Raw genomic sequence first — 13,818 nt, 5'->3', positions numbered from 1 at the left:
TGCTTGGCCATTTCATATGCTATCTGTTCGTTGATTGGCCATTCCATATGCTATATGCCCATTGAATGGCTGTTTCATATGCTATCTGTTCATTGATTGGCTGTTATTTGCATGTCTGCTTGCTTGCATCCCTAACATCTTACTAATCAACCTTATCTAACACCTAGCTTGCTTTAGTAGTGTTTGCAACAATTTAGGACCATTTCATCTGTTTGTTTTCATATTTTTCAACAAAATTTCACATATTCCATAATTTTTTATAAAAAGTTATTATGTTTCTTTTCAGCAGTTTATTGCCAATTTGAAAAATGCTTTCTTAACATTTTCCAATTGAATCCAAATTTTGGAGGAACTTGCATTAAATATTTTTTGTATCAAGAGTATACATCTATTTCTGTGTCACAGTTTATCCCGAAAAAAAAATATGCACAAAGACTCCATTTTGCTTTGTATATCATGTATGTCTTGTTGTGATATGTAGCAAAATGGAATATGCTTTAGCATATTGGCTTTAAGGAAATTATCAAATTTAGCCTCTGTGAAATTCAAATTGATGCCTTCTGGAAAGCAAGTGTTATGGTCTGCACTTTCCAATGGATTATGAAAGATCAGATGTATATTTTTGATATATTGGAAATGAGAATTTCCTCATTTATGGTACACACAAATTGTTACTGGACACATGAATTGTTGTTAAGGTGACATCGAATAAGTAGCACAAATAATGTTCCCTTTTCTGGCTAGCATGATGAAATCAAAAATCTATGTATGAAGTGCATTTATCACATGAAATGTGTTGTATTGGGACATTTTCAAGACGATCTGAGACTAAATAGATTTGTTCGGAATTTGATTTTGTATGTGTCTCAGATCTGAGGTACCTGAATCAGCAAACACTACTAACCCTGCCTATGGCTTAATTGTTTTGTTGCACTGTTTATTATCAGTACTGTCAGTGTCACACTATAAGACTTGACCTATAATACTCTCATAGTCCCTACACAGTTCAGTGACACATATTTACATGTTTAGTAGAGAAAAAGATTAACCTTGTGGGGTGGATGTGATTTATGGTACCAAAATGGCAAGGTTGATATTAAATATTCATGCGTATATATGAGGTTGTTGAACTGTGTATTGAAGAGATGAGAGTATATGGAAGCTTGTAGTGCTGGCATGCTGACACAACTCTGTACTAATGTCCCAACCCATAAAACCTCCACAAAATTTAATATTAACCTTTAAATTTTGCACATGCCTTTGTCTACTGACCAAATTTCAGATTTAAATTCTCAGGTACTGATAATTTACTTCTGTAACCATGGTAACTCAATAAGTAACCATGGTTACCAGCTAAGTTAAACTAATGATGTCACAGGAAGTTTGAATTACTGAAGTTTCATATAATATGAGAAAGAACACATCATCCTAACTAAAAGAACATCATCATGAGGCAGCAAAGTTCAGTGATACCTATATACACTAATGTTACACAAGGAACATCTGGTATGGGGGTATCATTCATAATGGTCCAGATTATAATGGATTCAGGGACTAAGTTCACTTTGGTGCATACGGCAGTCATTCTGTGCCTTGGAGGGTGATGCTATGGGTATTTTATTTTATTGATTGCATAACATTGGTGCCTACCAGTTGAGAGTAAATAAAAATATGAGGAAAATATTTGTTTGTTTTAGGTCAAACATTTGATAGTTTTGAGTCATTAAAGATGTCTTTAAATGACCTTTTCGGTAAATCCCATAATTCTTTGTGGTTATACCGAGATGTTGTCATTTGACATCACACCAACTTGCAATCCGCAGTAACGATATTTGCTAAATGATGTGCGCATCGGCAAAAAAATCAAATGAGGACATCTCGGGGCTAACCGCAAGGAATTATGGGATTTACCGAATAGGTCAATTGTGAGTGCATGGAATTCAATTGACCTTTTCGGTAAATCTCATAAGCATTTGCGAGTACATCTGAGATGTCATCATTTGACGTCACACTGATCTATGCTGATGCACACATCGTTTAGCGAACATCGTTACTACACACTGCAAGTCGGCATGACGTCAAATGATGATATATCAGGTGTACTCAAAAAGGCTTATGGGATTTACCGAAAAGGTCAATAGCAAAGATTTCTACTGCAATTTGTATAACTTCAATAAGCTACATATTGATAATTCAGAACAGATTGCATTGTGGGTAATATTAAGAAAGGTCTATTGGGAGAAATAACACAATGCTCCATTGACAGACCATGTGATGAACTACAACTCACTGGGAATTCTCGTAGTTTTATTTGCCATGTACATCATTGGCTGTAATAACCAGGGTCACCCAATACTTGTTAGTTATATGGAAGTGCTATGAAGACCTGGCGACCAAACAATGTTCAAGACACAAGTACAAAGCATTTTGTTACAAAGTGCCAAGTTCACTGCCATTGAAACTGTGTGTGACCTATGACCTTCTCTCCCTACTCGAAAATACATTACCCACAATGCATTTTGTTCTGTTATATCACTATATTGCATTTACAATTCATATTGATCCAAAACCTTTTAAAAGAACAGAATTGGTAGCACCAATGTTATGCTAATTCAAACAGGGTTTTCTGTACAAACCCTATGGGAAAATGCAAATAATCATTGAGGTTTCTTTGTATTTCCATTCAGGAAATGACATGTTTGACGACATTGTCACCGACGAGATGATCCCTGATAGTACCAAACGAGTGACAAGCGACAACATGGATAACACAACACCAAGAATGTCATCGGCACAAATTGTAATGTCAACACAAATGCCAGGCAAAATGTCTACTGGAAGGAAGACGACTGCCAATGGAGGGTCAACGCCCAATAGACAGACCACAAATATGGTCACTTCGGCAGAGTCAAATGAACTCTTCACGACATCGCCGATTGAAGGCATGACAAATGCACCCACTGTTAACATAGATGGACCAGTTTCATTAGACGGTAGCAAATTTTACAGTTATCCAAATGCAGTCACTGAAACGTAAGTTGACATCACACTATGGACTACAATGACCTCATCCCAATGGTATAGTTCAATAACCTCAATTAAACAATCATTGTGCAAAATTTGACCTCAAGTTTTAGAGTATGAGATTTTGTACCCAGATTTTCAAAGTTCATTCAATGAATGTGCAAATGTATTGGGGTTAAAGAACTCTGCTCTGGTAGATGAGCATGTTGTGGATCCTAGTGTAATGAATTATTGTTACATGAATAGCTACAGTGTTGAATCTTGTATTATTAATTGCAATCAATACTTTCAAAAGTTCAAGTTGTTCAGGGGATTGGCGGAGTACCGAAGGCTCGACAGATGTGCATAGCGCCGACACCAAGCAGTTACCATGTTCCCACTCTGGTTTCCATGACTGTGGGATATCCTGGTAGGGGTACTCAAATATGAAAGTGACGTACAGTGCTTGCTGGAGTACAGCACAAGGGGCCAATCAGTGTAGGATTTTTTGAAAGGGGGTCATTCAGTGTGGGCTGCAAGAAAATATGTGTGGAACTGCTAAAAGTGGTTGTCATTGACAGGGGAAAATAACCAGGGAAAAAAAACCAGGACAAAAATGTGTACAATTTTGTAAAAATATGCAATTTTAAAGCTGAAATTGCCACCAGAATTTTAAATTTGTTAAAAAGAGGGTCATAGGGTGTAAATTGATGATAAAAGGGGTCATTGGGTGTAGATTTTGTCTCCAAAAAGGGGTCTTTTGACAGGCACATGATGCTTACCAATATTTGGGGTGCCCCTCCTCCAGTAGTTGGTCTTACCATAGACAATATAGGTACATGGTCTGTAACAAACACTACTTGCACCAAATTTCATTTTCACTGCACCACAAATATATAGCGACAGAGTCAACACTGGTACACAGTGACATTACTGGAAGATCGAGAAACTGGTATGTTGATTCTTATCTTTTTTGTTTATTTTTTTTCTTGCAGGAAAAAAGCGCAGATGACAAACATGATAGAAGTGACCTTCCGTACCAGGGATTATGATGGGATGATCCTATACAACGGTATCGGCCCCGCTCCCAAGATGGGTGACTTCCTCTTTTTATCCATAGTCAAAGGAGAGGTACTTCTTGGGTTCAATCTCGGCATGGGATTTAAGAAGATAGAATCTCCCGTATTTGTGTCAGATGATAAATGGCATACGGTAAAAGTAGCAAGGTAAGTGTTTGAAAAACTTCGGCAAGACATCCAATTAGCACCGATAAACCTACTGTTGCATCGGTGGGGATGATAATGTTTCCAAGCCAAAAGGACTCATTATTATGTTTTGATGAATCCAAGTTACTGAAAATATTGGATCCAAAACATAATAATGATAAAATTGGATGCTCTTATCCAATATTTTAAAACTCATAGTAAGAGCGACTCAATCGATCCAATTTTATATCAAAGTCAGATCTGAGACAAATTCTAGTCTTAGGTATGGTTAAACTGTCCACAAGGCATGGTTTACATCATGTGCAGGATTTATCCTGATTTTGAACCATTCTGGCTTGCTATGTCCCCAGTTAACATTATTATGTTTTGATGAATCCAAGTGTGTGAAAATATTTGGATTTAAAACATTATTATGATAAAATTGGATGGTTTTCTTGCTATGACTCTGGTTTTGAAATAATGGACTTGACTATATGACTACGTCTAATATTTTAAAACCCATACCTCGACCGATAAATATGGGCTCAATCGATCCAAAAAAATTTTCATTATTGTCCCCAGGAGTCAACCGATACCTTTATCTGCGCTAATTGGATGTCTTGCCTTACAAATGTTATAAATACAAAATTAAGTATTGGCGATGTTTGGGGTTACTACTCCTGATTCCACAAAATTTAAGGATGGACTAATTTTTCTAATGAAAAAGTTTGTAGACATTGCTTAATTTGACCTGTTGTTTAATGTCACCTACCGGGGAATGAAAGTTTTGGAATTAGGGGCAAAAACTAGGTCTTTTTACACCGATTTCGCTGTACAAGTGTACATGGCAACAAATAATGTAAAAAATTACTGTGACTGTTAGATACATAAACATGACGAAGAAATGAAATGAAAGTCACAACTCTCCTCTTTTACTGCCGTAGTTGATATAAAGAGCAGGACACTATTGGAACATTCATTAGGGTACCCACCTCTGTTGCACAAAGTCTTGGGTTCAAGCCCCTGTGGTGGCAACTTACAGGGATATTTGCTCAGAAAAAAGCCTGAATTAAATTGGTAGCATTTGGCACTTACAATCACTTAATCCTACTCTAGCTATTTGGGTACTCATCAGCAGTAACGTAATCAAACTATATAGTTAAACTAATTGTTTCAAAGATTATTAAAGCAACGATATCTTATTCTACCGTTACAGATCACTTACAGACGCCAGTTTACAAGTTGACCAAGAAGAACTTGTACCAGGCTCTTCCAAAGCAGGGGCTTCACAATTAAATACAGATGGTATAGTATGGCTAGGTAAGTTGAGAAAAAAACACAGTGATTGATAGTGCACTACGCACAATGCCTAGACGTTGATCCACAAGCCTCGGCACACTTTATAAGTTGTCGCTGACCACTTTGGCCTATATCATTCCACAAACCATTAAACAACAACACAGGGACTTCCAGCTAAGAAGCACACACCCTAGACATTCCACAATTAACCTTCGCAGCCAGAATCAGCTGCCCAAGTTCCATACGGGTTACAATGAGTCACTTAGCAGTAAGTTCCTTGTCCAGGGAAATTTCAAGTTAACTCCATTTTTTACATGAGAGCGTACAGCAGCGGGGGAAGCACTTTCATCCTTTTGAGGCAAATTGTAACTCTGACAATATCATTAAAACAATATTGTTGTTTTGTCTTTACATGCCCATTTTTGATCGGTCAGGTGGTAATTTTTTTTAATTATTATTGTTTTAATCCCCTGGGTGTACCAACTCAACCATTTTAAACCTTAAAACTTTTTTTGAATCCTTCGTAAGATCCGAATTGTCATGGACCGCCCAGGCGATAGTAGTTTGATACCCAGCCAACATCTGTAGAAACATTCAGCAAAGTAATATGTGGTCAAGCTTATATCTAATGCTCGGTCCTGGCCCGGCCCCATCTGGTCTATGACATTAATGTACTTTACCTTAGTAACAAAGCTCCACCTTCTCTGAAAAGCACATCCCCATCCCGATCCATTTATTGAATTCCTATCCTAACATCCGAAACTCAGGGCTATCAGCGAATCAACTGTTCCAATCCGGGTCAGCCTGATATTTCTAAACACCGGGAACCACAATTGCCATCATTGTTTTATCATGTACTGCACAGCCGACACACTTACACATCGAAGACATTGTAGGTGATATTACATAAAGATTTGTATCCTTTTACTAACGTGTTACCGTACTTCTTTGTCCTTGTCGTTTCAGGTGGTTACGAACACGAATACCCAGACAATGTATATGAAAACTACAGACAAACATTTGAAGGCTGCGTTAAAGATGTCAGATTAGATGAGACACCGCTACACTTATACCATAATGCACTAAAGGAACAACCCACAGACTTCTGTCCCGAAGATTGACTTTTGCATATGTAAATAGTAACCCGGTCATTTTATACTATTTAGTTGGTATTCCATATTTAATACTGTGGAGCAGATTTTTTTAGGCCACTGTTTATTTACTTTTGAATATTCCATGAGGCACTGTGATTGGATAGTATTTGCATCAACATGAATCTTGACAACCTTTGAGCTATTCTGGTTTGTTTCTCTACACCCTCTGTAACTCTGTGTCTTGCAGAAGTATGGAGTTGAATAGTAATTGTGCTATTCTTTGTGAATTTTGTACACCCTCTGCAGCTGTCTGCGGTAGACCATATTTGGGCTTTTCCATGTTAATGTTATATACCCCCAACTCTCTATGAACCTCCATAGAAGTTATTTGGAAGCTTAAAGCTGCCTTGTGTGATTTGTTACAAGACCTGTATCAGTAATATGGGATTTCACAAATGGCAGCTATATTATACTTATGATAGGTATTATATATGATAGAAGTTATCTGGAATACATTCAAAGCTGCCTTATATGAAGTTAAGGCAGCTTATCTGGAATACATTCAAAGCTGCCTTATATGATTTACTACAAGAACTACTATCAGTAATATGGGATTTCACAAATGGCAGCTATATTATACTATGATAGGTATTGTATATGATCAATACATTCAAAGCTGCCTTATATGATTTACTACAAGAACTACTATCAGTAATATGGGATTTTGCAAATGGCAGCTATATTATACTATGATAGGTATTGTATATGATCAATACATTCAAAGCTGCCTTGTATGATTTACTACAAGAACTACTATCAGTAATATGGGATTTTGCAAATGGCAGCTTATATTATACTACAGGTTATTGGGCAATTGTATGCAAAAATGTGCAAAATCCCAGAAAATTATTGGAAACAGTTTGGACAAGTAAAATTGAGTTTGGTAGAAGGAATGAAAGAGAATTAGATAAGTTTAATATTCATTCACATTAGTGTATGAATATAATTAAAGAAGGAGAAAAAGTTTTTAAAAAAATGCCCCAATTAGAATTTGCTGGTTTGTCAAGATTTATGTTGATGCAGATCAATTTGGGCTGTCAATTTTAATGGAATGTCAGGTCTACATATTAAGTGTTTCTTATCATGTCCAATTATGACTTGTACTTTAAAAAACTCAAGATGTAACTTGTTAGGGGGAAGATTGGGATCTTTTTGAATGCTCCAGAGAACTTAAAAGGATGTACATTATTTGACATCCAAAACTTACGACCAACTTATCAATGTTTTGATGTTTTTAAAAATATGACCCTGCTAATGAATTCAACTCAAAACTGTTGTCTTCATAATTCTTGAAGTAATTAAAATAAAGTACCCTGGAATAATGGCGCAGTTTTGTTAATGAAGCATTTATAATTGAAATATGTTGCATTAGAATCCCATCTTTCCTCAGCAGGTGTCATTCGGTTTCATGGGGTACCAAAAAAAATGACCTGTTTTTGACATGAAATCTCAATCATAAATTGGACAGATTTGGGCATGTTAGTTGGTCTATACAACATACATCAGGTGTGTTATTAGCAGTTGGTGTTCTTCTGGTGTGTATTTGGACTATAAAAAAGGGAGCGTTCAACATGAATTTCCACCTTTAAATCCGAATTTTTATCAACAAATATTGTGTCACATGGGCTTTCTGACCCCTGCGACCACCATGCTTTTGTTTACTATGTCTGTTTGGTTCTCCAATTGGATGGAATCCAAAAGTACTGGCAGGCACCAGAGAAATTGAGACTGTTCAGTTTGTCCCCTTTTGAGTGGAAAATACTTGAATGCACATGCATGGAACCTGATGAAATGCACACCAAAACACTGCTTAACCTGACTTCACATGCTTATTTCTCAAGTGGTATGTTTTTGCTTAATGAATAGCCAATTGACATACCCAAATGTGTGATATTTTCATTCAAAGTATTATCACTAATCACAAAAATCAGGTATATCCCAAGACTAGCACATGGGTATAAATATTTTAAAAGTTCTGTATATGCTGCTGTATTATGTGTGGTCATAACAAGGGAAGTGAATAAGCTTTAAAAAACTTTGGATGTAATAATGCGTTATTCCAGTTGAAAGCCATACACCCTCTGTGGAAGACATGACCTTAATCTCCCACACATGGAGTGTAGATTTCAAATGGAGTCGCCCATTCAGGGAGCTCCATTTGAAATTCATACTCCCTGTGTGGAAGGTTAAGATCATGTCTTCCATGGGGGTGAATGGATTTCAACCAGAATAACCTAACGACAAAAAAGTTTCAAAAGCTGATGCATCGACTACGACACAAGTACTTTTTCATTTCAAATGTTTTGTATTGTTTGTTTGTTTGTTTAACCAGTCAGTCGGACCAGGCGGATACATGCTTGGGTCTTGATGGGACCAGTCGCAAACAAAATAAGCCAAGCTGAAAAGCTTGTTAGTATCTCCCAGTTTTTGTCATTTTCATGATTATTATTGTTATATTTTAATAAAGAAGACATTTGTTCACACAAAAAAATAATATTATGAGGCAAAATGGGGTAGATAATTATTTATAAGTAGTAATTAAGGACACGTCCATTGCCTGAATAATTTCAACAAAAACTTACGCAATAGAATAGACTAATTATGCATAGAAAACAGCCAACAATTATTTTTGTGCTTTAATTTAACTCTTGATTATTTTTTGACGGCAATTAGTAATTATGCAAAACTTGATGGTCCTACGATTTTTGATAGTGTCACTAAATAAGGTGACTTTGTGGATATAATTGTTATTTTATTATGATAATTTGATACTTATTTAAGTTTTTTTAGTACTATATTTGCAATAGGTAACAGTTTTATGCTGTTGTTTATTGCAAAGAATTATGTGTGTATTATAATAATGATAAATTGGTATGTGGGGCGGTGAATGCTTATTGGTTAGTGGTAAAATAGGGTACACTTTGAAATCGAACATCCTCGTTCGATTCAACCAGCTGGTAATTTTGATATTATTCATTTTCAGATTAATTATTGCTATTTTCAGCAAAGAGACTGTATGCCAAATTTACTATAAATCATTCCTAACCCTGTGAAGTGCCTAATACTTGGCACTCGGCACAGGCAGCAAAAAATAGGACAACATGACAATATCGCCCTCTTTGTTAGGCATAATACAAAGTGGTGGTTTATAGTCTCAAATTTGTCACTATGAAAAATTTTGGTGATGTAATTGGTATATTTTGAGTGCTATACATGCATTATGTAAGATTTCATTTCTTTGCTGTAAACAATAAACTAATATTGTGTAACATTAGTCAATTCCATTTGAAAAACATACCCCCTCTGTAAAAGACTTTCCTTAAATCTTCCCCAGGGGCATGGCAGATTTCAAACATAATACCCCATTGTGTGCCCTAGCTTACTAGACATAGTGCATTCACCTTCCATATGCAAATCAGTGTTTAATATTATGTACGTACCATAGGATATATTTATTATTTTGCTTTTCTAAATGTATGAATGGTTGATGGATTATGATTGGTTAATTATATGAGGGAAACAAGTTTAGAACAGCGACCATGGGGTCAAGCAAGGAAGGTCACCAACGACCTTGCAACCTTTGACCCCGTTAGAATTTATTCAGACTCTAGTATGATAATAGCAGGTACTACAGGGAAGTTTTTGGTACTGGCAACCAATGTATTCAAAAGCTTATAACTGATTATGACTTCTGTGTGTCATTAGCGTTGTATCAGGGTTTTTTAGGATTGGATATTAATATTAATCATCAAAAAGCACCCGTAACCATGACAACAAGAGGTTATTAGTTATGTGCAGCATGTTTAATAAGCTTAACTGTAGTTTGCAGACAGACAGTGTAGTCAGAAAGTGGGAACATTATACAATTTTGTACTACTTGGACCGACTGAATGTAAGAAAAGAAACGGTTTACAAGCTGGTATCATTTGAAAAGTGTTTTTTTTTAAGACTAGCATCTTGCAGATAATTATGTAATATACAAACTCCAAAAGCTGGTATTTCTTTTGGTTATGTATGTTATATATTGTTGGAAGTTCAAAGGTGCCATCGATGCATAGGCACCTTTTTCATTATATCCCATGATGTATTATTCCAGGCGTTGCCATCCTATCATCTCTGCACGTTTTTAAAGAGTTGCATTAAACCCTGTTGCATTGTGGGATGTAAGGGACAAGGCCTTGCAGAGTTGCAAAACTGCAAATTTGGATGGCTTCAAGATTTACTAAAGACATACTATACCAGTACATTTTTGCATCTCTCAAAATCACTAGCAGCTAAGAATGAAACATTGTATAATATTATGACAAGAATTCGCTAAATTTTTGTTTAAAATTTGTGTAATTTATTTCAAAACCCCTCTAATATGTAGTCGAAAACCAGCTTTTCTAATAACAAATTGTCAAACCACTCAGAATTGTGTTTTGTTCCTGCATGTACAACTAACTATATACCCATATCATATGGTGCTAAAATAAATTCCACAGTTGAGGCATCCATTTTGACTGTTTCCATGGTAACGGGTTGATAAAATCTTTCATAGTGATGCGTAACCCTTAAAACTTTCACTTTGTCAAGCATGGAAACAGTTTTATTGGCCCTCATCTTTTTTGTTGTGGTTGAAACTGTTCTTTATGTATCGCCAAGCAATTGTATATGTAAGGGGTGAAGAATGGTGGCGGAAACTATGAAAACTTTAAAAAGATGTTAAAAAAAGAAAAAAAAAGAAAGTTGTTTTACAAAATCTTGTGTTCTGTATGTGATGTGTATAATTCTTGAAGTCATGGTGTTACTTAAGATTAAAACATATTAACTAGAGTTATTTGGTTAAATAATAGGTCCTAACTGGGTTGAATCATGAACTTGAGATTGGGTTTGGTGAGAGTTTTAAAGACAATTATTCTGCATCTGGTCACAGTCAGTTTATACAGATTGTGGGTTAATGTCCCCAGTTCATGTTCATGAACAAAGTCAGGCAAAACTTGCTTTTGGAAATCACTTTTGGGTGATTTAAAAGACTGAAAATGTGATGGAACATTGCTCAAAGGCGGCTTTGTTGGAAGGGACAACATCGAGAATAATTTAAGGGATTTGTCTAATGGAGGGGTGCCAGATTTAAGCCTAACATTTTATAACCATGATGAACATATTTGCGATGAGCGATTTCAGTTGAAATCCATCCACCCCTATAGAAGACATGACTTAATCTTCCACACAGAGATTGTGAATTACCTGAATGGGCGACTCCATTTGAAATCTACACCACTTATTTGGGAGATTAAGGTCATGTCTGCATAGGAATATCCCAATAAATGAAACGTTTGATCAAGACTTGTAACTTACAGAGCTTACTCCCTCCCGCCCTCATTGTTAACAAAATTGAAAGGAAGTAACCAACAATAGCTAAAAAGGGCGAAGACACTTCAAAATAAACAAGTGATTGCAAAGAAAATTTACTTCCAAGTAAGAAAAGAGGTTATATTTTTACACTGGCAATAAATAAAGTCTGGATGTTTTGAGTTTATATGCCTAATTTAGTAACCGATCTAAGGAAAGAGGTTATATTTTCACACCGTCAATAAATAAATTCTGGATGTTTTGACTTTGTAGGCCTAATTCCTTATATTTAGTAACCTATGGGGTTGGTGTTTAGAGACATTCTATAGTATGATTGAAAATAAATTGGCAGAATTTAAAATTATGTAGGATAAAAAGATGAGATTATGAACTATTGGTAATATCATGCTCATATGTTGCTCAAACCTTTGCCAGTGAAGGAAAAATAAGTTTCTGAGGATGCAAGCCCCCTCCCCAGGTTCCCCTTGGGTTGAAGGTTTCTAGGCACTCCCATATGTACTGAGGAATCGCACCAGGGATATCTCAGTTAAAGCTAATCAAGTAATCAAAACAGAAAGAGGATGGTGGAGTTTCTCAGCATTTTCTTCGGTCTTTGATGATCATGGTGATCATGCAAATTCCTTTCTATTTGTTACACAGATTTTAGTCCAACTTGCGTATTTTACAAGAGATACAAAAAATGAGGAAATATATGCTTTTCTCTATACTGTGAATGATAAAATCAAAGAAAGAAAGAGATAAATTAATGCTTTTCTACAAATGATCTCAGAATAGTGTAGGCCTACTGAGAGATCAGTTACCCCCAAAATGTAATAGCTGGTGACAGCATGTTCACTATAGCATAAATCAGGGCAGCAGCGGTCTATATACAAAAACACATGGTTGAGAAAACCATATGTTAGATGTTTAGACTAGTCTATGAGCTGCCAGCCCCAGGGAACCTTCTTTTGTTTTGATGTAATGTATAGGTCATTAGGCTACCCCTGTAAAGGTGTGGGTGCATCAACTAGTTACTGGGTGATTTACATGGTTGTCTTTGATGTAGACGTGTTGGCCTAATACTGTAAACACGATCTAGGGTTTTAGGCCTAAAGACTCCATCGCCCACAAACTTGAAGTGTATCTCAAGAATTATAATGCATTAATTCATCTCAAGAACCACTGCACTTGTATCAGACATGTTTGTGTGCAGTTTAGTTCTACACTCGGTTTCAGAGAAGAACGGCAGTCTGTTGCTCAGATTGATGCGAGCGCCCTGTTAATGAGTGACACACACACAGAGCTTTGTTTGCGCCGACCAACGTTTTGATGCGTAATCAGCCAATCAGATTACTGCGTCTTTTATTATGAATGTCAGACGATTGAATCAGCCAATCAGAACTCCACTTCCGTGTTTATACAGTGCATGCTCTCAAGATGAAAACAAGTGCTGTTCTTCTTTGGCAGAAACTGTAACAAGATTATAAATATGCATGTTTAAAGGATACATGCTAAAAATATGAGTTTTCAGATTTGTAGATTGGAGTTTGATCTAGTTTAAATACAGGGTCGTCACATAGTCCCAATGTCATTTTTTCATTCTTTCACCTTCATCTCCAGGGGTGTGGGGGATGCACATGATGTAAGCCTAAAGAAACTGGCTTTATATTTCCCTCTAAACAAAACAGGGACATTGCTCCCCATTTCATGATAGCTCCTACATGTTATAGCAGAACTGCCATTTTCGGATCTTTATGAGTCCAAATTTCTGTGTTTGTATTTTCAGCCCATCTGAGGGACCTTTTACCCAAATTCATACACTA

General features: G+C 36.2%; 1 protein-coding gene across 1 annotated transcript in view; it reads left to right on the top strand.

Annotated features, from left to right (window-relative positions):
* Positions 1 to 7,257, top strand: part of LOC140157844 (agrin-like) — a 338,313-nt gene extending 331,056 nt beyond the window's left edge. Inside the window, 4 exon segments of the mRNA XM_072181092.1 lie at positions 2,688 to 3,033; positions 3,999 to 4,229; positions 5,425 to 5,528; positions 6,474 to 7,257. Of these exon segments, the coding sequence (XP_072037193.1) occupies positions 2,688 to 3,033; positions 3,999 to 4,229; positions 5,425 to 5,528; positions 6,474 to 6,628 (836 nt within the window). The 3' untranslated portion in view covers positions 6,629 to 7,257.
* The last annotated feature ends 6,561 nt before the right edge of the window (positions 7,258 to 13,818 follow it).

This window comes from Amphiura filiformis, chromosome 7 (assembly GCF_039555335.1).
Source record: "Amphiura filiformis chromosome 7, Afil_fr2py, whole genome shotgun sequence".
In the NCBI taxonomy this organism is placed as follows: Eukaryota; Metazoa; Echinodermata; class Ophiuroidea; order Amphilepidida; family Amphiuridae; genus Amphiura; species Amphiura filiformis.
The sequence above is the reverse complement of the archived record's forward strand: the minus strand, read 5'-3'. Positions and strand labels throughout refer to the sequence as shown.